This window comes from Acipenser ruthenus, chromosome 16, assembly GCF_902713425.1.
Source record: "Acipenser ruthenus chromosome 16, fAciRut3.2 maternal haplotype, whole genome shotgun sequence".
Taxonomy (NCBI): Eukaryota; Metazoa; Chordata; class Actinopteri; order Acipenseriformes; family Acipenseridae; genus Acipenser; species Acipenser ruthenus.
Window position 1 is genome coordinate 3,232,664 of NC_081204.1, and position 25,875 is coordinate 3,258,538.

Consider the following 25,875-nt stretch of genomic DNA (forward strand, 5'->3'; position numbering starts at 1 on the left):
TAAAAACAAAATAATCTCTAATACTTTACATTGTGTTTATCTAGTCAGGATTGGAGGCATTCTGTTTAGTCAACCACCTATTTCCATTTTCTCCTAACATTTAAAAAAAAAAAAATTGCCATGCAATAACTTGTGAACAAGCAGATGGATTTAAATGCCTTATGGTTAGAAGGTTTGTATTCTGGAGTGTGGTTTTTAGAGTAATGCTACACATTCCAAGTAAACATTCATTTTTACGATTGCTACAATCCAAATACACTGTACTAAACAGGAAGACCATTTGTCAAGTTAATGTTGTATTCAGCTAACATTGGTCACCTTAATTTAATATTCCTATACAGGTTGTGGTTTAATTTTATTTATTTATTTATCGAAACACATTTGTTGAGCTTTGTGAAATCTTCCTCTTCCTCTCAGTTGTCATTTTACTGTATCCAGGAAATTCATAAGATCTCATAGTGAGAGCATCCTGTAGGTTTTAGGATAGAATCATGTGGTTTTAATTACAATATTCAGAATTCTGCTTACTCGTTGTTTTTTTTTTTTTTACTGCGCTTTGTGGTCAGAAAATTAAACAGGTGATTTTTGCATTCTCAAGCATGTATTTACCTGTTTTCGATAGATAAGTGAAAAATGAGGGGAAGAATAATAAGGCTTTTCCGTTTTTACTCTTTGCTGTGAAATACAGTTCAAACACAACCAGAAAATGAATTGCCCAATTGGCATTTTATTTTAAAAGTTACTAAGCTTGCTGTACTTTGTAAAATATGTAGGCTATAGTTCCTAAATGATAATTTTGACACAATGTTTATTTATTTTTTTACAGTTTCTTGTTTGTTTTAGTTGGGTGGAATTCGTAATAAACTATGTATCCCACAGCAACTTATTTCTGTTTTTATTTCAGGGTGTGAAGCCAGCAAGCTACAACAAGGTTACTGATCCGGAAATCAAGGAAATTATTGGGGAATGCATCTGCCAAAAAAAAGAAGAAAGGTTTGTTTGAAACTGAACAATGAACAAACACCACCGTATTCTCGTGCAGCACAAAAGCCTTTGATTGAAAGGTTACTACAACCTTAGAAAAAAAATGTACTTGGGCGTGGAGTGTGCCCTTGAGTCTATGTACAGAGCAAATGGTTATGCGCATGGTAGTTGAAATATCAGTTTTCAGCATTAATAGTGTGGCTAGTGTCTCTGCTACTCCATCTCTGAGGAATTGCCAACATTTTTATCTTGATATAATGCCTTTTTTTAGCTGAAAGTTTGTCCATTGGATGTGCCAAATTGGGAGGAAATAATAAAATAATTGGCGATTTTACTAAATAAAAAAAAGGTTGCAGGGTTCTGAAAAATATAGCATTACATGTCCTCACATGTTGCTGCAACTGTTTAAATAACGTGCCTGTGATTTTCCTTTTCATTACTAACATCCGGACAACTGTTTACATGTCCGTTTTTAGTGCACTGATAGTGTAAGGATTATTGCCGACATTGCCAAACAGGTATCACAGCAATAATCCATGATGTGGTACAGAACAGAAGTGATTTAGAGGACAGAACTCAAACCTTGGTGCACTGGTGGATATTTTGAAAAGAGCTCTGAAACAGATTTCCAAGTTCGAAGTTTTGGTTTGTTTGCACATCCCTAGTAATTTGGACTCTAACATAGTGGATTGTTTTGCAGGTACTCGATAAAAGATCTTCTAAATCATGCCTTCTTTGCGGAGAACACAGGGGTGAGGGTTGAACTCGCAGAGGAAGATGATGGCAAGAAGTCCTCAATTGCCTTGAAATTGTGGGTTGAAGATCCCAAGAAACTCAAAACGAAATACAAAGACAATGGGGCCATTGAATTTACTTTTGATCTGGAGAATGAAGTTCCTGAGGATGTAGCTCAGGAAATGGTATGTCCTTTTTTTATTTGCAATAAGGCTCAGATAATTGTGATAGAAGCTGGAAATCCAGAACTTTTGTTCAATGTGCTCAAATGATTAGAAGTTATGTAATTTTTAAATGTCTTAATTGAAAAAAAATATTGATTAGCTGACCAGACAGCAGTCCTTCTTTTTTTTTTATTTAATTGCCAGCTGGCCATGATTTGATCTGAAATAAACTTTATATATTAACTAACACTTTTTTTCAGTTGTTGAGTGTGGTGGCAGGAGACTGGTGTTTTAAAACTAGAAATAATAATAATAAATAAATGTAAGGTTCAAATTTTGAACTGGAGCAAAAACATTTGCCTAAAGCCCATTGACAGGATGTTACAAGGAGAATATAAACTGGGAAGCCTAATTTATTTACATTTCATTTCGGTGTGATGCTGTTTAAAGTGAATCCGACAGAAAATCCACGTTGGCTTGAATTGTATAGAGCAAGCTTACTCTGCAGTAAAGAAGCAGGTGTCGGGCGACAGCCCTTGAATAACTGCATCGTTCATTGTTAGGAATGTTTTGTTCCACAGCAACATTTCAAAGTGTGTGTACATACCTGTGCATTAGCATTTTAATTTTGACCCTGAAATAGTGTCCTTATTTGTAAGGCAGTGAGGATGGGATGTAAAGTCATGTGTCATTGTTCAGATTTCCATTTAAAGACTGCTGCTATAATTCGTTGCTGAAAAGCTTGGTTGTGCTTTTTTATCTTAAATGTGCAGCCAAGACCTAATAAAACCTAATTTTTTTTTTTTTTCCAGATTGAGTCTGGATTCTTTCATGAAAGTGATATCAAGATTGTTGGAAAGTCTATAAAGGACAGGGTGGCATTAATCAAATGGAAAAGGGAAAGAACAGTTCTGTTGCAGGTAAACAAGGAGAACCGAGATGGCGAAGGCTTAGAGAAACAGAAAGCCCAACAAGCACAACTGCTGATCCCAGTTGTAGGCGTTCTTCAAGTGGGACAGCCAGTCGTCTTGGAGCCTGAGGAGCCAGAAGCAGACCAGTATGCCCACCATCTGAATCTTCCTGCCAGTGCCACATCTGTTACATGTAAGAACAAACCGTGCTTTTAAATGATGCATCCTCATCTAAATTACACAAGGAATGAAAAACCTCCACGACACTGCAGTTTTAATATGAATTGCTTCCTAGTTGCGTATCCCATTTGCATGTACAAATACGGTTATTTCTCTGTGTTTGTCAGTCTACAAAGTATTAAGGTTGGATGGAAGCGACAGCCCTGGTTTGAATCAAGGGATCACAATGAGTTATGGATCATTTTTATGTTCTACTTGTTGTCAGTGAAAGTGCTTAGAAAGGCAAGATTGAAAATGATACAACCTAGGCTATAAGTAAGCTGTATTGGTTTCTGGCTACAGAGTAATAATGCTTGTTCCAATAGTAGTAGCAAAATCTCTAGTTGCTTAAAAATCAATGCATAAAAAATACTTTATTTGTTGGTGACCTCATATTCTTCTTTTTAAGCATTTGCATATCAAAACATGTGTTGTCTTGTGCACTTAAATGGTAGGTAATGATTTTAGAACAAAAGGCTGTTTTTAGGAAGCATTAGTCTTTCAGAATATTGCTTTACAGTGGATTGATCATGATCATGAACATGTTTGTGTCAATATGCATGTACTTACTGGGTGGATTTCATTGAAACAGCGTGAAGACCCCACAGAGAGCAGAAATAATTGAGCTGAGCTGTCATTTTTAGAGAGTGCTGGAGGATTTTATTCCATTGTTGGTGCATGCATCAGCTTGGCATTTTGCCTTCCAGCCCACTAGATGTAATTTATTCACGCCGGGCTTTATCACTTCAGCCTGACGTATCGTTGCTAGACACCATTTGCATGCTAATGTGTATTTAAAAAGCCTTGTGAATCTCCTGGGGCCCGGCTTTCATGTGACCTTCAAAGTAACGCGTGCAAATTCGTACTGCATGTGGATGATATGTGGGGAGTGGGATGCTCTGCACCAGGTGCATTATTAAATGACTAAATACATAGGGTGTCGTCCCCCCCCCCCCCCCCCCCCCCCCCCCCAGAATAGAAGGCCTAGCTTGTACTTTCATATTGGCACATGTATGTTTGACAGTATACCTATCCTTTTAGGAATTGGAGGCATCTGTGTTTGCTTAGACCTGTCTCCTTTGCTTCTAGCTGACAGTACATTCGACAGTGGCCTGGGTTTGACAGTGTACTCGGACTCTCAGAGCAGCCAGCAGAGTGTCATCTACCCATCTCGCCTGGACCCCATCCCCTGTGCTGTGCAGCAGGTCTGCAGCCCACCCCTGAGTGACACCCAGGGCCCTCCCCCTAGTCTGCAGCACCACCACCACCACCACCAACAGCAGCCGCAGCTGGGGTCCTATCCACAGCCTCCAGCAGTGAGTAGTAGAGAATATAATACTCGCCCACATTTAACACTGTCAGAATAGATTACATTGCAGAATTTGATACCCCAGCCATTTGATAACAATGTGATGGAAAGAGTTCATAGTGTATACTGACGTTTTATTATTCATTGTGGAGCTAGCTGTGGTGGTAGGGAGGGTAGAAAGTTGAAGTTAGAAAGAAACAACAACAATGTTCCCAGGTTGGGGTAGGGGTTAGGTCAGCAGGGGAGTCCTTGGCTCACCGCACACCAGCGACCCCTGTGACTGGCCAGCCGCCTGCAATTCAGAACTGCTTGGTCCTCCGACGTTGTAAGTTCTGGATATGGCTGCACGGCGGGCTTGCAGAGTGAAAAAAAAGCGGATGGCTGACGCAGCCTGTTTTTTGTGGCAAGTGTTACCACTGAAAACAGTACTTCAGCCCTTTGTGTAAAATACTGCTAAACTAGAGAAATCCGAAAGTTAAGAACACTGTTAAATGTAGTTCATTTTATAGATTTAACTTAATTTTTGAATTACAGGTACAGATGTTGGTCTCGACTCAAATTAATTATTTTTAACATGTATTTGTATTTCGCTATCAAAACAGAGACATTCTAGTGTCCCCGCCATAGTCCAGGAGCCTTTTTTGTCAGATGTTTCCTCTGATTGTTCTGAGGGTCAAGTTTCCTTTGCGCTTGGCTCTAGCACCGTGCAAGGAGTGAACTTTGCACACAGTTGCGGAAGCACCTCTCTAATTAACGCACCAAAATGCAGTAGCAGCCTGCATCCTTTTTTCAGAAAATCAAACTCTGCTCAGCAAGTATTGGCTCCCTTGGGTAAGGCAGCTCTGAAATTGACAAGTGAACGTTCAATAGGCAAGAGTCTTCCCGAAGCCCTTTCTGGAAATGTAAATAGTTTTTCGCTTTTAAATCCTTTTTTCCTCCTGCACCTCAACCCAAAGCTGCCAGATTCTCGCCGTCACAGTGATTCTGCAGTGGCATCCTCTTCAGCAACCACAGTACTTGCCACTTCCTTACTATCTTGTTCTGCACAAGCCAGGGAAAACTCATCCCAGAATAGAAATCCTGGGGAAGCAGCTGAGCGAAAGCTCTGTGAATTGGATCTCCACATGCATCCCATCCAGCTGTTGACGCAAAAACCTCAGTATTGTCAGGCTTGTGTGGCACAACTGCTAAGGTCTAGAGCAGATTTCAAGCACACTGCAATCGTTTCACCTCACTCGCTTCCACCTTGCATCTGTAATAAACCAACAGCAGCCTGTCCTTTGCCTCTGTTGGCTAGAAGACGGACCAGTGCAGACATTTCAGACCTTTCATTATTGCATGAATCTTTACATCACATAATTAGCCGAAAGACTAGCGTGTCTTTTCTTCGAGCCCTAAAGCCTACTGAAAGAGGATCGTATCAGCCTTCTTGTAGCCGAGGAGAGGCTGCTGTGCATGCAGTTCCAAAGCAGCAAGAGAAGGGCTACTGTGGGAGCAGTGTGCAGAGTGAAAAGGCCAAACCAATGCCTCCAGCTGCACAAAACAGCAGGGGTACCCCAGCTATTGAAAACAGACGCAGTAATATGGTAGGTTAGATAAAGAAGCTTGCTCTTCACTTAGCCCTCACCTGTTGTCCCTGTGGATGAAGTACCTTTTAGAGTGTTTACATATGAGGTGTACAAGCTAATTGCATGGGCCAAACTCTGTTTTCTCCTCTCCTGTTTTGCTGAATTTTTTTTCTGTTTTTTAAATCTTTTTTTTTTTTTTTGCTTTTGAAATTGCATACCAAGCAGCCTACAACGTGATATTTTTTTCCTATATTTCCTGGATGCGATTTTCACCGCTTTTACTGAATGGAACTTTCCCATGCACATCCCTTCTCATTTCTCTGGTACAAGAGACCTCAATTCACCAGACTGGTGGACTGTAACAATAAATGTAGATTTTTCCACAGAGGATTGACAGTAATTGGAAAGCCTCGCTTGGTCCCACTGAAATAACCTTTCCTTACACTGATCCGATTGATCCTGATTGAAAAGTGCCTTAACTCCAGCAATGTCATACCAGACACCATTTATAAATACCCCTGCAGATCCTTTGTGTTGTGATGCCCAGCCTGGTATCCCTCATAACATGTTGTTTCTGATTGATATTTAGATAAAGGCATATTACAAAAAGAACAGAGGTTGTTCAAATACCTTTTAAGTAATACCCAACATTGTTATGGCTGCTTCTACTTGTTTTTGCTAAAAAAATAAATTAATTAATTAAAACAAAATGTATGTTAACCTTTTAATTTGTCAACCAAAAATACAAATTCAATGTTTTTTACTTTACACAATTTGAAGGATTTTTTTACCTTGTTGCATATTTAAAATGTATTCTGATTCCTCCCTCGTAACCAAATAGGACAGGATTAAGATTGACATGTACTTAACATTGCGGTTGTGTTTCAGCCTGGCTTTTCCATGATCCAGAACCCAGCTGCTGCCCTCTCTCAGCAGTCCCAGCAGCTTTACCAGCAGCCAACACAGCCATTCTCTGTTCTACAGCCAACTGCAATCCCCACAGTGCAGCATGCCCCATCGCAGACCATGCCTCCAACACAGCAGGTGAGCGAGCAGCACATTCACTCCAACGCAGATGGTAATAGAGTATTCAGAAACAAATCTGTTTCTTCATTTTAATGAGGCAGTATTCCACTGCTGCATTCTTTTTAAATAATTGCTTTGCTTCCCTTCCCATTCCAAACAGTAGCACCTACATTCAAACAAACGTATACACTAAATACATTCATGCAGAGTATTTACTGTAAGGACCAGAACCGCACAGCAGAGCACCCCCTGTCAGACAAAAATATCTTTATAAAGGTTACCAGACTTGGCAGGACAGGATCTGTATGGTTGTTGTGTGTTTTTTTTTTGTATTTAAGTACAACTACCCCTTTTCATGTTTTGAAAATAAAAACACATTTTTATTTTGGTTGGGCAAAATAAATTGCATCATATGGCCAATGCCGTGAATTGCTGCAACCCATTGGAACTAATTGAGTTCCTTATTGGGGGGGAGGGGGGAGGATAAAAAAAAAATAAAAAAAAATTGTTTCACAGCCACATATTTATTTTAGCCTCTGGTCATACGAATAATTTAGACTACGCACTTTAAGATGCTTTCTTTACAGTTGGTACACAGCTTCCCCCCCCCCCCACCCCCCATTATCCTTTGTCAAGTTCTATCACTGGCATTGTCCTGTAAAAATTAACCGTCTCACAGCAGTGTTTTAACCACTGGTCATGTCCGTGATACAGAGTTTTATTTTTATGACATACTGTGTCCATTTTACTTCAGGTTTACAAACCATTCCGCATACATTATGCACATTCTGACTTGAAGGGCTATGGTATGGTGTTGGTTTTCCTCCAAGTAGTTTTTGGGGGGGGGGGGGGGGGGGTTGATATTGTGGGATTGTTTTACATGTTTCATAATTTTTTATGAAAAGGAATACAGTCTCTGTAAACCGGTGTTTTTCTTTTTTTTTTGTTAATTTTCTAGTTTTATTTCACTCCTGTTTTTATTTCTCGTAGTTCCAAAGCTATTTCTACACTGCAACATTCCAGTCCCAGGTAGATGTTATGTTTTTTTTAATTCTATTTTTATGCATTTTAATTTAATGCAAGCTTTTCTGTAAATTAACTGATTTGCTTTTCTGCAGTAGTATGTATTTAAATATTCTGTTTTGGTTATTTTTGTGACGTCTATGAAGTTGAAGGTGAAGATTATGGAATTTAAGATAAAAGCGAAAATCTGTGAAGTATCCGTGTGAAATTCTGGTTATCTGTAAGGTGAAATTATTTTAAAAGTTTACCTTTTTAATTGATATTAGATTTTATTGTATACGTTACAGAAATATTTTTTTGTCCATATCCAGGCTGGGTTCCCACCCCCCACATGTTTCTTTCATGATATTATGTGTGTGACATTCTCCCTGTCTGTGTGCTGTGTACAGTAAAATAATCTATGGTAACAATTTGTATCTCTTGACTAATTTTATTGGCACCGAGTATATAATATTACATTGCGAGTCACCTTTAGCAATTGAGTTTACTAAAAACAAAAAATTATGAATGTTCTGCAGATTATTACTTTATCTTCCATGGACCTCCCTCCCCTTAGACTTTAAAAAAAAAAAAATAATAATAAAATAAAAAAAAGACGGATGGGCCACCCATCCGTCGCATCCCCTCTTCCACGATCCTGGAGTCGCCACTAGTTCAAGTCTAAAAACACTACATTCTAACATCTGTTATTTCTCTCTGCAGCAGCATCTTGCAGCAATGCCGAATCTCCAACAGCAGGTTTCTGACATGAAGCCACTTCACATCTCCATGCCCCCCACACAGGTACATGTTATCCCAGTTCTATAATACCAAATATTGTTTGAGATAAATTCTGCTTTTCTTGACATCACTTGGGGGTACTAAAGGTCATCAGTTGACATACTATTAGGTGATTTTATTGTGTATTTTGTTTTTTAAAAACATAATGAAGAACTGAAACAGTACAAATCAATCTGCTTCGCTTTTTCACACATGTTTAACTGCAATGTTAAAAATGCCACCTTTACTAAATGTCTCTGCAGTGGTGTTTATGAAACCCTTAGAAGTGATTTGTCTTAAATGAATGTAATATATTGGTGTTTTGAGACATTCACTCTTGAGTGCCTTTCCGAGCAGCCGTGCACCAGTGAAGCTGGTAGCGTTATTTGTTTTATATGCTTAAACTAACCTATGTTTGTATTATGTCTAGTTATAAAAGACAGTTGCTTGTGCTCCTGAATTTCTTTTTTAAAGTAAATTACTGGCATTTTGAGGGGGGAGGGGAGGGGGGGGGGGGGGGGGTATATTGGACAATTAATTACAATGACAAATTTTAGCAGGTAAAAATATTAACAATTGTCAAGTTACAGAAAGCACTACTTTGAACGTTACACTCTTGTATCCCGACTGCACGATTTTTCTCTGACCAACTTTTGTTTTCTTTCGTCTCACTCTTTTCTTCTTTCCCTTGGCAGTTTCCTGTTATTCCCCCTGCAACTCCCCTTTCTGGATGTGACACTTTTGTTCCTTCTCGCCCTGATTTCTCCAACGTTCCCACTGTGCCAGCCTCTTATTTCTCGCCTGGCAAAACAGTAGCTCCTCCTTCAGTGAACCCTACTGTGTCTCTCTCTACAACTAAAGTGGTTCCTGCCATGCAGGTGGGAAACCTGACTCAAACCCCTGAATCTGTGGTCTTGCCATGCCAGGGATTGCCTGCGCCAGTGTCTTTGCTTGATATGGGTCTCTCTGGTGATTCAGTTTTGCCAGCTCGGCAGCAAATGCACCAACTAACCCAGCAGCAGCAGATGTATCCCTTACAGCAAATGATTCAGGCTGAGGTTCCACCCTTGCAACCTATTCAAATAGCACAGACAGTGTCTCGGCAGCATCAGCAGCTTCCTTTGCTACAGCAGTCTCTTCAGCAGAATTTAATTCCACTTTCAGAGCAAGCTATTCCTGAAGCTGAGCATTCCGGGCAGGTAACTATGTTAGAAGGCCCCATGTTAGAAGTCAGACATCGCCTGGAATTATGTAGGGTTTGGTCTATGTATTGTTTTTAAAAACTAGCTTGACAAAGACCTAGTGGATTGGCTGTTTTGATGCTGACCAATAAAACTTACTTGATTCTTCAGTGTTTTATGCCTTTTGCATTTAAATGTCTTGCATATCAAGCTATTTTTTTTAGGAATATACAATTGTAATGCAGAGCAAATAAGACTAAGTACAAATCTTACTTAAAAGGCAAAATGGCATGATTTTTTTATTTTATTTTTTATCTATCTTCTTTTAGATGAATGCTGGACAGATGTCCACTCAGTATTCTTTTGATTTGGGAATGCAAGCAGAGACACATTTTCAGACACCCATAAGAACTGCCCAGGCTTCAGTTGTGTCCCCACCTTTGCCGGAAATGATGTCTACACCAGCTGGAGTGGAGCAGGTTCTGCATCCCACTGGCAAGCAGACCGCAGCAGCTGCCCCTACAAGCATAACCCAACCACTGAGTCAGCAAACCAGGATGACTGCACCTGCCCAGCCAGCAGCAGACGTTTGTCAAGAGGTGCAAACATTCTTTACTTTTTGTAATGAGGCTGTAGGTGTTAATAGGGTGCCTGTTTGATTTCTTTTTTTTATCATTTCCTTTTAAACTCTTGTGACACTTCCCTTCTCCATTACCTATTGCAAAACAGGCCCTAACCCTTCGAGGACCAGGCATCTACAGTAGCCTTTCTTCAGCATTTCATTTTTTTTAATTTTTTAAAAATAAATTAACCATATTACCAAAATGCAAGGCCTCCAGTTATTTTGGCAGAAGCTTGTAGTTAAGGTGGAAGTCTATTCAGTATTTGCAATACCTGTTCAATCATTTTAAGGTGTGCTCTTGTGTTTGTAATTGCTTATTCTTTTGTCTTTCAAAATATATTGAAGATATTTGTTTAATATACTCGCAGGAGCCCATACCAGAGAAACAGCTACCACTACACAGTTGCTGCTATGACAGGTAAGTCACATTTACTTTTGTTACCTGCATACAACTTGAATACCTCTGGGTTACTCAACACAGAAGTTGTGGAAGTAAGCTACAGTCACACCCAAGGTTGTTGCTGTTGATTTATGATATTAATTAGCTCAAAGGCATGCTAGCAAAAGGGCACATATTTGTGTAATTGTCCCACGGCAGTTCTTAAAATAAAATGTTAAGCCCATCATCATCACAGTTGGCAGGGTGTCATTTTTTTTTCATTTCCTTTTTCGTTAGTGTGAATTCTGATGCTGCGTCAGGTAAAGAGATGAGTGATGGCTATGAAGGAATTCAAGGTGGTGGAAAGCAAGAAGGAAAGTCAAGAAAACATCACAGAAGGTCAACGAGAACTCGCTCCCGTCAAGAAAAAACAAGCAAACCCAAACTAACCATTCTAAATGTGAGTACGCAATATATGGAGCAAAATAATCTACAGTATAGCTAATACTGATCTAAAAATAATTACAAACTCTCCACAAAAAATAGGTACATTTTAATTATTTGAGTTAAACATGTTTATATATCTTTCATTTCTTTCATTGCTGAATTATTGATCTTCCAATAGGTCTGTAACACTGGAGATAAGATGGTAGAGTGCCAGCTGGAGACACACAATCATAAAATGGTAACATTCAAGTTTGATTTAGATGGGGATGCTCCTGAAGAAATAGCAATTTACATGGTAAGTTTTGCTCTAATGACAAAGTATAGTTTAAAGGTAAATATGCTTCTAACTTTGAATCAGATTTTCTTAAATTATCACAAATGATGATTACTGTATAAGGTTTTGTTTAAATGTACATTCCGGGTTAACATTGTGTTTTTAAAAGGCCCACTTTTTTTTAAACTGCCTTATGTAGGAAGGAGTTGTTTTAAGATTATGCCAAAAATAATTGGCTACGAAGATGCTGTTTTGTAAGCCACAATATAGGCAGTAGTGTGTGAACTAAAATAAATGATGGAACTACCTAACTATGTAGTCACCACAATCGGGTTTTCTTTCCTTTCCCTATTGAACTTGTACATATCCCTGCCTGTCTATTTGGTGTACAAGGGGAAATGCTGTGTATCAAGTGCTTTCTGTTTTTTTTTCCCCTTTTTTGTAGGTCGGGAATGACTTCATCTTGCAGACCGAAAAAGAGACATTTATTGAGCAACTGAAAGATATCATTGATAAAGCTGAGGATATGCTGAGTGAGGATACAGAAGGAGAAAGAAGTTCTGATCAAGGAACAAGTCCACAACAAGGACATACCGTTGTGTTAGAAATGGGAGAGGTGAGGACATATTTTACAAAAGAAAACATTGTTGCTAAATTCCAGAGAACATGTGTCTAAAAATCAGTGTTTTATTTGGATTTCTTTGGGCATAATAATTCACAAGGTTGTTCCAAAAATGCCTTTTTAAAGGATGTCATTTTTCAGTTTTTCTTATTATTTCTACCATTCCCATTAGTGTTTCTCTTAGTAGCTAAGAGCTCCCTTGTGGTGTGTGTCTGGTGGCAGAGCCCTATTAAATCAGCTAGGTTCTCCCTTTACAGCCTAGCTTGGACACGTGTACTGCTGGAACTAAGTTATAGCCCTCGCCAATATAGCCTGGGAGTCTTGTGTGATCTGAAATCATTATTACTTGAAACCGTGAAACAGCTGATGGAGCTTTAACTACTCTTGTATATTCCAGTCTGTACCATTGTACTACAAAATATTAAACGGCTCTGTGCAACTGCAGCAAAGGTCCATAGCAATGTGTGTCTCAAAACGTTCTGACATTTTAAATGAACAGTTTAGTAGTCCCAACACATTCTTGATATATAAAATATTTACATTATAATCATTTTAAAATAGAGATTTTGTGTGTGTGTGTGTGTGTGTCTATATATATATATATATATATATATATATATATATATATATATATATATATATATATATATATATATATATATACAATATATTTATTTATTTTTATTTTTTTTATTTTAAGGTTTCAACAGATCAGCAGTCGCGGGGCAACCAGCCTGTTTATCAGCAGAATGGTAAGGATTAACTAGTTGCCTTGCTTGCAACTATAGAACCAGAGAAAAAATAACCAAGTAGAGGGAAATAGGTTGAAAATTGCATTTAAAAAAATGCTGTCTTAACGTAGCGAATTTATTTTATTCCTCTTGACAGTGCTTCATACTGGCAGACGGTGGTTTATTATATGCCCAGTGGATGAAACGCCCACACCTGAGGTAAAGACGAGCACTTCATCTGCTTCAACAGCACAGCCTGCAACTGCTCAAGGTAAATTGCTGCAAAAAAAAAGCGAACGGATTGTAATTCAAATACTAGTTTACTAAAGTGCAATAGCAAAGGGTTTAATAGTTGACTTGAGATCAAAATATATGAATTTTAGTTTTTTTTTTTTTGTTAAATTAAATTACAGAATGTTTTGTATAAAATGTTTTTAATAGAAATCATTTTTTTGTGGGGTTTTTTTGGCTACAACAAAGTAGATACAGAAATAAACTTTACATGTTGATCATTTTGCCAAGAGGAACAATCTGAGGGTATACTTCCACGTTCTGTATAGGCCAGAGAAAAGAATGGTTATGTAACCACGCCCTGCCAAGCTTACAATTCTGCTTCAGTGAGATGCATATGTTCATTTCTAATAAAGAAAGATGGTCTGATGAATTTCCTAAGGCTTTTAAATGTGCTATACTTTAACAGAGTTCCATAATTATACTGTTCTCGTTTTTATTTATTAAAATTGTATTTTCAGAGCCAGAAAAGCAGATCAGTACTCTGGCAGTGCACTTGTCTGCTACAGTAGCTCAGACTCACTTTGATGTCTCAGATGGCCATCGCAGCACACCCCCTCCTTTGGCTACAGGCCCTGCTGTTGTCGCCCCCTCAACAACTTTATCAGCTCAATCAATTGTTCAATCTGCTGCTTTGCCATCAACGACTGGTGCCCAAGTTAAGGATCCGTGTGGGAGTACAGGAGAGCCAGAAATCCAACAGACTCAACCTGTAATGACCAATGGACCTCTGAATGAAATTCTGAGCTCAGGTCCAATTGAGGAGCTTTTTAGTTCACTCTCACCCTTGCAGGCTGTGCAGCAAGTTGCTGAAATTGCTTGTGCAGCTTCTGTTGCCGATCTTCCCTGCTGCCCCATCGTGCCACCTTCGTTGGAAATTACTTCTGCATATAGGGTCATGTCCCCACCTTTCCCTGTCTTGGACCAAATTTTAGACCACCCACCGGCTTGCGTGGCTGAATCAGCTCAGCAGTCTGTGGTATTGCAGCAGCCTTTTACAGCCCAGATGCAGGAAACCGTTGGAGCTACTGGAACAACGGCATCTTCTCAGCCTCAAAGCCCAGCTCAAGCTCCTCAACAGTATCTGCAACAGCAAGCATCCGCTTCTGGGCTGTCTAGCACTCCGCAGACTTCTCTGGTGGAGTCTGATGGAGAAGGCCCGCCAAGGGTGGAGTTTGTGGACAACACAATCAAGACATTGGATGAAAAACTACGCACTTTGCTATATCAAGAGTACGTTCCTACGTGCTCAGCAGGTACATCTGAAACCCCTGGTGGTTCTGGTGCTGAATATGTTCACTCTCCTCCTATTACTGAAAGTATGCTAGCTGAAATTGAAAATATGCCATCAGGAATCCCTGACACAGCTGGCAATCGGATGTCGTTTCCTGATGAAGTGTTGAATCATCCTCTGTGTACATCAGAACTACCTGTGAAGGGTGTCATCCAGACAGCTCCTGCCAGTACAGTGACTTGTAACTATGTGTCGCCACGATCTGCATTTCGTGAACAGATGGCAAGTTCTATTTTTTGGCCGTGAAAGGCACTCTAGAAATTAAATTGATTATTATATAGTTTGTTTTGTTTATAAAAAAAGTGTTGTATACACGACTGTTGTGATGTGTATACTGTTTTTCAAAATTACTTGAGAAAAGACCCTCCTATTCTGTAAAGTCACAGAATAGCCTAGAAAGCAGTGCAGAGCTCTATTAGCCTCGTGATGCTAAATCTGAATTGTGAAATGGTGTAACCTTTGGAACTCCTAATATTGTTTGGCATGTACCCTTACTGTAGGTTGCAAAACAAATACCAAAGTATAAAGGCAAATTAAACCACTGCTATCCCGTAAGGTTATCTAGGGATCCACAGTAGTCGCATCTTGGTAGGCAGATCAATACATTTCCCTTCAAGGTGTCTGTGTTCTATATTGGTACTGTTAAATGGCAGGTCACATACATTGCACAGATGCTATTTTTTCATGCTCAGTGGTTGGGGTTATAGTATTAACCTGAGCTTCCCTTGAGTAAAGCACCCTTGAACTGACTATATAGGGATGGTGGGGCTACGCTTCCATGGCCAGCACGGCAATTAAATTTGGTTTGCGTTTGCCAGTGTGTTAGAGGCCAGGTCTTTTAGTATCTCTGCGTCGCATTCACAGGAGCAAAGTTAGCCTTTTGCAGGCTCGGGTGAAAGACATTTGCAAATGTATTCCTTAGCGAAAAATTGTAACTTTTTTTTTTTTTTTTTTTTTTTTTAAAATTTTATTTTTTCTCTCCCAGCCTCAAATTCCAGAAAGAAATGACAGCTTGAGCTATGGTAATGAAACTGACACACCCTGGAAAAAAGGTAGGCTTTACTTCACTCCTATTAAATAATTTAATTAATCTTCTTGGCAACAAAAATATTTGTATTAATTGGAGGTTATCCAAGTAGAAAAAGTATTACTGTCCTGAGCCAAACAGACACACTTGTGTATATCTTGTGTATTTGCAGTCTGGCTGGTGGTTCATCAATGTAATTTCGACAGTTGGTATGTTTTTACACTTGGTCAACAATTTCTAGGTTAAGGCTTCTAATGGATAGTTCTGCGTATTTTTGTTTAATGTTATTTTACTCCTCAAAGCTGTGATTCCTAGTGAAAGCTGATGACTGCTAATGGCTGCCAGGTTACTCTGCAAGCTCAGCAAAATACCCCAAATGAAACTACCTGTTCCATAAATATCCATTTGATGTTGCTTGTCCAGATCTAATTTAATTCTGTTCATTTTAAGGTAAATGTTTTCTTTTTTAGGATTTCTAAGAGGTGGCCGGGAATGTTTGTTTTTGACCTTTTCAGTAACATATCTTGTTTTTTTCCTTTCAGGGTCATTTGACAGTACAAGTAGAGGAGAGTTTCTTCTGAACTTTGCCGCTAGTACACCAACCAGCACAACAAAGAGCAGGTTTCAGGTAGATTTAAAAAAAAGATATATTCTCATATTAATGAGTTCATATTTCAAAATGCTGCTTTTTTGTATGGACCTGCATTTCTAAAATTAATAATTTTATTTGATACGTTATTTTTAGAAAATTTGTACACTCAAACAATTGACAACTTTTGCCTTTTTTTTTTTTGTTTTTAGATTATTCCTACCCCTCCAGATATCATCATAAGGAGACTCGACCGAAGCAAGAAGAGTATCTGTCCAAGCACCAAATGCACAAACAGTCCGGCACAGGCCCCTCTGGTGAATGGGGTGCATGGTTTAGACTTTCGAGAGAGCAAGACGACTGAGCCTGACTACAGTAACCTTGGTGCACCAGCAGAGGGCTCTCCAATCACAACTATTGGCAGGTTCTCTGTCGTTAGCACAAAGGATGAAGTAACTTTCAAGACACCTAACAATAACAGATATTCAGCACCTCCTGACTTCTACATGGATGAACCTCCCTCCAGTCCCAAAATGAAGCCTGTTCCCCGTGCTCATACATCTGTTCCTGTTGATGTCACTGTCCACAGTCATTCTACGGATTCTGGGGATGAGGTTAACAAACCCAAATCTGCTGCTTCTGCCACCATCCCGTGTGCTGGCACAGGCGATCACACCAGCAATGATCTGATGAAAAAAGCTGTTGCTTTCTTAAGAAGATCTGGAAAACACACCAGCGTGCAGAGCCCTGACTCTCTGAAAGGACAGGGGGCAAACGTTCCAACAATAAGTATTACCTCCTTCCATTCTCAGTCCTCCTACATCAGCAGTGACAATGATTCTGAATTTGAAGATGCAGATATGAAAAAAGAGTTGCAGAGGCTTAGAGAAAAGTATGTAATACATGATGTTGTTGTTGTTGTTTGTTCTCTCCTTATTATTATTATTATTATTATTATTATTATTATTATTATTATTATTATTATGTAAAATTAGGGCTTCTGTTAAGTTTGTATTACATTTTTCTGTGCTTATTTTTTTAGCTATTTGAGTAAGTAAATTATTACTATTTAAAAAAAAAAAAATTGGGGGGTGTTTTCGATTTTTTTTTTTTTTTTTTTTTTTTTTTAAATACTGAAAATTGTTTTCAGTTAAGGCAGCGATTCTCAAACTGAGTTGCGACTGCCTTTTAATGGGGTCACGAATACCTGCGCAATTTAAACTATTTCTGTTTTAAGAAACCGGTATGTTCATTTGTTATTGGCACTCCAAATTTTACTCCCAATGACTCCTTTGCTCCATCTGCCTTTGTCTGAACATTGAGTGGTTACCTAGCAACCAACTTGCAGGTCAGCCAATCAGCAGAATGCACTTCTGTAGCATTAAGTCCAGCCTCTGATTTATTATTATTTTGTTTATTTATTTATTTATTTTTTAAAGAGGTGCTGACAACAAGGACCTGATCAGCATTAAAAAAACAAAAACCCAAAAAGCTTGTAGATGCTAAATGGCTTGCTTTGCTAGCCTATCTCTCAACTGTCTTTCTTTACTGTACTTCTTCACTGTTTCAGAAAGGAGACATCCACCATATTTGAAATGAACAATTCTTTATTGCATTTTGACAAATGACCATGCCTATAATGAAATGTGATATAATTTGGCCCATGGCCTTGTCCATTGGAGCTCATTAGCTGCCCCTATACGCTGGCCGAATTGATGTGGAGGAGGCTGTGTGGTCTGGTGGTTAAAGAAAAGGGCATGTAACCAGGTCCCCGGTTCAGGTCCCGGCTCACTCTCTGTGTGACCCTGAGCAAGTCACTTAACCTCCTTGTGCTCCTTGTCTTTTGGGTGAGACATTGTTGTAAGTGACTCTGCATCTGATTCATATAGTTCACACACCCTGGTCCAGTGGTGCTGAACTCTGGCCCTCGAGATCCAGTCCAGGTTTTTATTTTATAAAAATCTGCTCACACACATTTTGGTCAGGTTTACAAAAAAAAAAGTAATTAAAAGACATTTATTTACCTGTTATATTATTTACCTGTACAGTTTTGTGAAGAGAGATATATTTGTGTTATTTTATTTTTTTATTTTCTACCCCAGACACATGAAGGAGATCTCTGAACTGCAGTCCCACCAGAGGGGTGAGATTGAGTTGCTTTTCAAGAAACTTGGCAAACCTCTCCCCCCAACTGTGGGATTCCTGCATGCAGCGCCACCAACTGGTCGCAGGCGTAGAGCAAGCAAGTGCAAGCTCAAGGCTGGGAAGCTGCTCAATCCGCTGGTTCAGCAACTTAAAAATGTTACCACTAATACCAATGACAGTAGGTGCAGTTGTCTTTTCTTTTTTCTGTGTGTGTGTGTGTATATGTATGTATAGATATAGATATAGATATAGATATAGATATATATATATATATATATATATATATATATATAATAAAACAAGCACACACATTTTTGCCTGCCTGGTTATTAACCTAATGACTACATGTGCAGCCCTAAAATATTCCAGGCTTAAAGAATGGTTACAATAAATATAAGCAACAATCTCTGTTTTAAGCTTAGAATTATACTGTTGGCAATAATCCACGTACTGTATGTGTTTTATCTTCTAAAGGTGAGCCACCTGTGAATTCCACTGCTGCCTCAGCCCCAGATTCCGGTCTGGCTGACAGTACTCCTTTAACCACTGCAAGTACACTGCCTTCCTCCGCTACTGTCATTCCAACTACAGAGCCTGTTCAGACACAGCAGCCCTGCTCAGTCAAAGAGTCTCTTTCCTCTGATGGCATCTATTCCGGCTTCATCAGCGATGGGAGCGGAGCACACAGCGGGCTCAGTCAAGGTGATTATCTCTGAGCATTGCAAGTAATAAACTGTGTCTCATTCTAGTGCGGTGTTTCAGAATTCTGGATGAGGTAAGCATATAGATAGCATCTTTTATAAGCCTCTTAGAACCATCTTAATGATGTTTAAATTAATTTACACAAGATATTTGTTTGGAGGTTAAATACACAGTCCTTTTGTTTATGGGTTTTTAAACCTATGGTAACCAAAATTGTACTTGTTTAGGGATACCAACATCGTATGGAATTATTTTTCTATATAAGGCTGTATAAATGAGCAATTGAAAGTATACTTTGCTAAGGCTGATCCTGAAGCCATCTTCCTCAAGTGAAATTTTAGGGTGCAATTTAACACTTTGCATGCACACCAAAAAATAGGCCCTGAAATACCTTTTGTAAACTGATTGGCTTCTGAAATCGGTCTGTACTTTAGGTGTTCAGTTAAGAATTTTAGATTTGCAATAAGATTAAGAGGTTGTGCTGACTGTAAATGTTAATGTAGTTTTAAAATAATCTTCTTAGAACAAATACCCCAAACACAAAACTTACTGCTTTATTCTGTAATGCTTTTTGTTTTCCGTGAAAATATTGTATTTTTAAATGGTTTAGTGCGTACAGGGTTTTGAAGTAGCAAGGTGGGAATGGCATTGAAGTTTATAAAAGAGCTACTCTCTTTTACTGACGTGTACACTGTGCCCTTATGCTTTCATTGCATCTTCTTGCACGCAATCAGACATCTGACTAACATTTTCTTGGCTGTGTTAACTTAACTTAATTCTGTGGGTTAACTGCCTGATATTGGTGTAGGGTCTCTGATCAGAACTGTATTTCCTTTTACAAGTGTGTTTTTGTTTTTTCTTCCCTCTATATTCATTTGCAGGCTGGACGGTTTACCACCAAACACCTGAGAGAGTGACCTATAAATCTAGTAGCAAACCTCGTACCAGATTCCTCAGTGGACCTGTGTCTTTGTCCATCTGTTTGTATTTGTTCTTTTGTACTTTGCCCCATTTCATTCCTTTTCCTTCTTTTGTTCATTCCAGTTTTGTATTTGGGCAGGTTGCCTGCGTTTTCTTTTTTCACAGCCATCTTTTTTGATTTAACCCTTTTTTAGTTATTTTTTTATAGCTCATGTATTCTTTAGTTTTTTCCATACAAATGCTTTCGTGCACTGCTTTTGGCTCGCAACTGGATACCAAAAGCATATGTGGAAGAGCTCATCTTCTGTAAACGTGGGCATTGGTGGTGAATTTGTGGAGTTATCTAAGTTACAATGTGGCAAATTATACAAGTCTGCAGCCTGTGTGTCAAAAAAAGGGCAGAATCCCGGCCTTCACTTGAAGAATGGTCTCTTTCACACATGTTTGGACAATGAAGACATGCATGTAACAAGCTGATACAGTACTAGGAGGTCACTGATGGGCATTACGTCTGTTTAAAAGGGCTGTATTAAAATATTCTTCTATTTAATTCCACTGTTTTAATTTCTTGCTTAACTTGCATGATGACAATGTGGATACAGAAGTGCTCCAGCTAGTTTTTTGTTGTTTTTTGTTATTTTTTGTTTTTGATAGCTGGAGTAAGTGTGTTTTATATACACCCCCCCCACCCCCACCCCCACCCCCTTTTTTTAAATATATATATTCTTAATAGGTTTTCCGTTTTAATATGATCTTTGAGGAATCATGTCCCCCTTCATATGAAACAGGCAATTATTTCTGTTGTACAAAAAATGTTCTGGCTGGAGCAATATACCCCAAGTTTCTTTTTGCTGTTTTGTTGTGTGACCTCCCAAATAAGCAAAGTATTCTACATCTTGCATTCAAAAACATAAACCAGCTAAGAGCTAGAATAGGTGTATATTTGTTTTTTTCTTTCAACAATCCGTCAGTGAAATTAGTGGTGATTTTTTACAAACCCACTTATTTTGAAACGTATAAAGATATATTAAGGTACCTTTTGTTGAAGTATTCATAATTTAACATTGATTTTAAAATAGAATTCATGTTTGAGGCTGTTTTTTATAAATGGAAGTAAATCTGATAATTTTGATCATTTTAAATCTGTTCACATTCATTAATTTAAACATTTAATTGATTGTACAGTGCAATCCAGAAAGTTTCTTCATATCCCATACAAAGGCCACATACTTCTCTTTCTGTTCTAGGATGATTCCAATATCTGTCAAAAGTCCAGCGTTTCCCATCTAAACCTTTGACTAAAATTCCCCTTTCCCTTTTTTTTCCTTTTTATTTTATCTTAATGATGGCTTTGTATTGCTTTGAAACACCTTGTCCACCCAACCTATTGTGTTCAGTCTGTTAAGGTCTAACTGTGTTTGTCTTGTATTGTTTTGCCTTGTAGGGTCTACCCTGAAACGACTTTGTCTAGGCAAAGAGCGCAGTAGTAGTAACTATCCAATTTACTTTCTTGGTCTCTTCCTCATGGCATGAATATTCCGTGTTTTATGTTTTTTTGGTGCCAGATTCATGATGGTAATTCCAGCAGCTGCTGTGAAATGTACATTTAAACAAAGAGCAGGTTTTCATATAATTTGTGAATATACATTTATTGTGTTAGTGCATGGCAGTGTTGCTTTTTAAATTACTGTGTGTGTGAATGTAACTTGTTTTGGTTATTGTATCATTATTAAATACTACATCAATTTTGATTTCTATTTGTTAGTCATTTTATATGAGATGTGTTTTTATAACCGCTTTTGCTGCTGGTTTTACTCATGCTTACTAAAGCCAATATCCTGCAAATCTATTGCACATAATTAGTGTTATTAATATTTTAAATGGTGACACATGTGACTGCTTTTAGTTATTCATCTATTAATTGTAAAACCATTTGAATTGGTGCAATTTAAAATGAAAGACATTTTTATAGAACAGCTTTGTTGTAACTTGGTCGTCTTCCCAAGAGTTGTTCCTTGACATTGCAGAGGCACTTCTCTTGATCTTGGCTGTTCAAATCTCACTTGGTTTCTGCACAGCCTTCAGAAGTTCTAAATTTCCAAGTCTGTCTGTCACAGCATTAGGGTTAGGGGTTTTCTGTAGGGTCAGTAAAAACACTGGAAATGATTATTTGCTACAAGAATACAAGTGCTTCTCTTGAGGCTTGAAGAAAAATTATTTTAATCTGTGCCACATTTTTATTATTATTTATTATAAAGGAATATATCCATTTAAAATGTTACCTTAGTAAAATGCAAGGTATAAACTTGCATCTGAAATGTTTATCTGCTTGACTTTTTGTTTCTTACCTTCTAGTTTTGCACTTAATCCCCCGAAACCATTCTTGTGATACAAATGTACTGCATCATTGGTGCTCTGTTTTGCAGCTAATGTCTGCCTGGTTCTATTCATCTGGCGATTTGACTGCATTGCTATATCCAATGTGCTAGTCATTAGAATACACCTAATCAAAACAAATAGTATGGACAGATTGTTGGAAGTGGTTAGGCACGTCTTTTATTGTTAATATAGTCAATGAAGTTACAAACCAAGCAGCAAAATGGTTAAACAGTATTTTCACAGGGTACCGTTTTAAGATATCTCTTTCTTTTTAGGGTCCTCAAATAGTAGTAGTTCGACAGTGCCGGTACAGAGCCAGCAGCCCATGCCACAACAGCTGCAGGGGCTGGGGCAGGCTCAAGCCAACAACAGCAACAACAACAACAAGAAAGGCACCTTTACAGATGATCTGCACAAGCTAGTGGACGACTGGACCAAAGAAACCGTTGGAGCCACACATATAAAACCTTCTTTAAACCAGATAAAGCAAAAGAGACAATGGCAAGATATGGAGCACAAACCAAAGCAAGCTGTGAGCGAGGTGAGAGGAAATTGGCAGTGTTTTTATTTATTTATTTATTTATTGGGAATCAACATTTTATAGAGTAAGAGCAGCATAATCTTGGCTCAATTTTAAGTAAGCAATTTATTTCAAAGTGGGAAGTTGAGGGACAAACAGCATTGGTATGGCTCATATTATAGTTCAGTGCACTGTATAATCTTAATCCTGTTCAACAAGGAACTGCTGTAAGTATAATGCAGCATTTCAAACATTCTGAAGTGTTTACAGAGAAATGAAGTTATTTTGTGGCACTGTTGTGTGTTTGAGCAACATGATGTGTGTTGCTCTTTAGTGTGTCCCATTGGAAACTATGTTTTTTTTTTTTTTTGTTTTGTTTATTTGCAGCATTTTTCTAAAACCAAAAAAAAAAAAAAAAACCAAACATGACCCATTTCTTTCTTTTCCTTAAAGATGAAATGTACGAGTATACCTGGAACAATGAAAAAGTACCAGATTCCACTGTCCTGCCCAATGACTGCTGCTCTGGCACCAGGGATTTCACCAGCCATGACTGGCAGCCACGTGCCTGGGATGATGCCTCCTTATAGAATGCCTGCCTGCCATTTCGGAGGACCCATTCCAGGGTCTGTGTATGGAGTACAATGGCCAGTCATAACGGGTCCAGTGGCACAAGCCGGTGTGTTCGGGGCACCAGATGTGCCCAGATTTCCATCCCTTGGAAATGCAGGCTTGCAAGTTTATCCTGTACCACTACAGAAACCCATTGTGAACCCGCCTAGCCCCAACATGAGGACTACTTAGCTTAATGTGTGTTTGCTGGTCCAGTGTTTTATAAAGCTTTACTCTGGTGTGTATTAGCTTATAGGGAACACTTGTGCTGTTGGATATGGTTCTGCTGGCAACTGATGTAAGGCTGATTGAGCACATAGCCATACATTGCATCATGCAATCACTGTGAAACAATTTCACAAAGTTAAGGTTAGTTTGTCTGGGACAATTTATAGCTTAAGTATTATTAAGACACTTTATTATGTTATATGCTTGCAAGTTAAAACACTGGCAGGAGTATAGTGCCTTGAATAATGCTTTTCAGTTTCTGCTGGAAAGAGGTGTAAATGTTTGAAAGCTATGTTTTTTTTATTTTGGCTTGTGTGTGTATTTCCTTTTCAATTTCTTTTAATTTTTAATTTTATTAATTACAGGAAATCTAAAATACCTACCCAGCACTGCTCAGTCGCCACTGTAAATGTATTTATTTTGAATAAATCTATTGATTGCAGGGGTTTTTTTTTTTCTTTAATCGGCTACACTAAAAATGCAGTTTGCTTTTTTTTTTTTTTTTCTTGACCCAAAACAAATGGATATTTTGTTCTGAATGTAGGTTCTCGCTTGCCAAAAAAAAGTTTTTGTATTTACTTAATCACACCAGTACAATTTCTGATTCACTTGAATAAAAGTCAGAAAAGGAAAATAGATTAAAAGAATGCTTAGTTTAGGGGATTAAAGACACACCAGACCAGAGCTACACCGATACACCGCAGTGCTTTTTAACACGGAGGGAGCTGGAAGCTGCTGGGGATTGTATTCTTTGTGTTTTTGTTGAAATATATTGATGTGTAGAAGATTGCAAAGGGATTTTTTTTTTTTCACATTGGAATTGGTCTTCACAATTATCCAGAAAGTTTGCACATTTAACACTTTTAATGACGTAAATGCATTTACAGCAGTGGGCACAGTGCTTTTTGTTTGTTTGGGGCTGTGCAATAACCAGTGTTTGAACAGAAAATTATTATTCGTTCATTTTAGTTATATTTTGCCTACATGGAAGTATACAACTTAACCCTGCTATCCATTTAGTTTATTACTTCACTATAAGACCGATAACATCACATAGTTGTCTGGCTTGTGAACTGATAACACCGTTGCATGATTTAAATACACAAGTCAGAAGGGGATAATTTTAATGTATATTACACAAAAATGCATATACTGTTCCTTCAAAGTTATGGTATTCTTGAAAACTGTTACTGTAAGTTCCTAATGTGAAACAGTGTTCTCGCTACATTAAAGCAGATGTGAACTGTGCTATTATTTTCTAGGACTTTTACCAATAAACCACGATGGGTACTATTTTGATTTATTTTTCTTTCTTGTGACATTTCCTTTGCAGGTACTGTTTAATAAATCAATGTGAGATCTTTGTATTCTGTTTCTGAGTTAGAGCTTTTTAACGCAAAGAGAAGTTACTTTTTTTCAGATGAGCAGATCTAGAATGTTAACAGCTAATCACTCATGAATGATTTTCAAGATCTCTAGTTGAAAAAGCAGCCTGCTTCATAAATCCTGGGACACGCCGTTTAACTTCTCAATAAACTAAATGGCACAAGATAATAACTAAACTGTACGTGTAAAACTGATAGTTTGTTCCTGTAGTTTATGTTTTTGACCAAAACAAATGGCAAAACATTGGCACAGGTTTAAAAAGAACACTGTACAAAGTCAAATCTTAATTCCTTTGTATTCTTTCATGCAGTCACATTTTGTACAACGTGCTGAATTGCAGAGATGCTTTGTGCTGCCAAGCTGTGAATTGTATAGTTCTACTGTACTTCTAACTGATCTTAGTCTTCAGTTACTTTGTTTTGTTCTTACCCTTCAATATATATTCCATCAATTCGGTTAGAATTGGATTTTTATAGAATATTATGCAGATTCTTCTGCCTTTGGCAAATACTTACTGTAGTAAGAGATTTGTTATGTTACTTGACACTTGCATTTATTTGTTTATAGTCATGTCTGTATGCTTCATGAGCAAACATGGGGAACTATTTTTGAAAATCATTGATGCTTGCACTGAAACTTGATGTCTAAATTACTTCTGCCTGTTGTAATGTCCTCTTATGTTGACTGACATAGTCGTTGGCACTCGATCACAAATATTGTACATGTTTAAAGAAAGAAATAAACCTATTTTGTGCTTGAAAACATATGGACTGTATTTCTATTCCTATCGAAATATTTTACCAGTGTCAGAAGACTAATAAGGCAGC

The 25,875-nt window shown here is 38.1% G+C and overlaps 1 protein-coding gene across 6 annotated transcripts in view; it reads left to right on the forward strand.

Moving 5' to 3' along the window:
- LOC117412247 (serine/threonine-protein kinase WNK2-like) overlaps positions 1–25,810 on the forward strand; it is a 45,299-nt gene extending 19,489 nt beyond the window's left edge. For 3 of the 6 annotated variants that reach the window (XM_058988431.1, XM_058988432.1, XM_058988433.1), the window contains 25 exons: positions 905–993; positions 1,685–1,904; positions 2,696–2,987; positions 4,103–4,329; positions 6,779–6,934; positions 7,907–7,945; positions 8,642–8,722; positions 9,394–9,897; positions 10,209–10,478; positions 10,870–10,919; positions 11,178–11,340; positions 11,506–11,622; positions 12,047–12,217; positions 12,924–12,975; positions 13,112–13,225; positions 13,707–14,761; positions 15,525–15,591; positions 16,109–16,194; positions 16,368–17,047; positions 18,258–18,478; positions 18,775–19,002; positions 19,884–19,982; positions 21,368–21,412; positions 22,578–22,843; positions 23,276–25,810. In XM_058988431.1, the coding sequence (XP_058844414.1) occupies positions 905–993; positions 1,685–1,904; positions 2,696–2,987; positions 4,103–4,329; positions 6,779–6,934; positions 7,907–7,945; positions 8,642–8,722; positions 9,394–9,897; positions 10,209–10,478; positions 10,870–10,919; positions 11,178–11,340; positions 11,506–11,622; positions 12,047–12,217; positions 12,924–12,975; positions 13,112–13,225; positions 13,707–14,761; positions 15,525–15,591; positions 16,109–16,194; positions 16,368–17,047; positions 18,258–18,478; positions 18,775–19,002; positions 19,884–19,982; positions 21,368–21,412; positions 22,578–22,843; positions 23,276–23,626 (5,643 nt within the window). In that variant the 3' untranslated portion in view covers positions 23,627–25,810. The remainder of the gene's footprint in view (positions 1–904; positions 994–1,684; positions 1,905–2,695; positions 2,988–4,102; positions 4,330–6,778; positions 6,935–7,906; positions 7,946–8,641; positions 8,723–9,393; positions 9,898–10,208; positions 10,479–10,869; positions 10,920–11,177; positions 11,341–11,505; positions 11,623–12,046; positions 12,218–12,923; positions 12,976–13,111; positions 13,226–13,706; positions 14,762–15,524; positions 15,592–16,108; positions 16,195–16,367; positions 17,048–18,257; positions 18,479–18,774; positions 19,003–19,883; positions 19,983–21,367; positions 21,413–22,577; positions 22,844–23,275) is intronic. The other 3 variants (XM_058988434.1, XM_058988436.1, XM_058988435.1) reach the window with 3 other exon arrangements.
- The last annotated feature ends 65 nt before the right edge of the window (positions 25,811–25,875 follow it).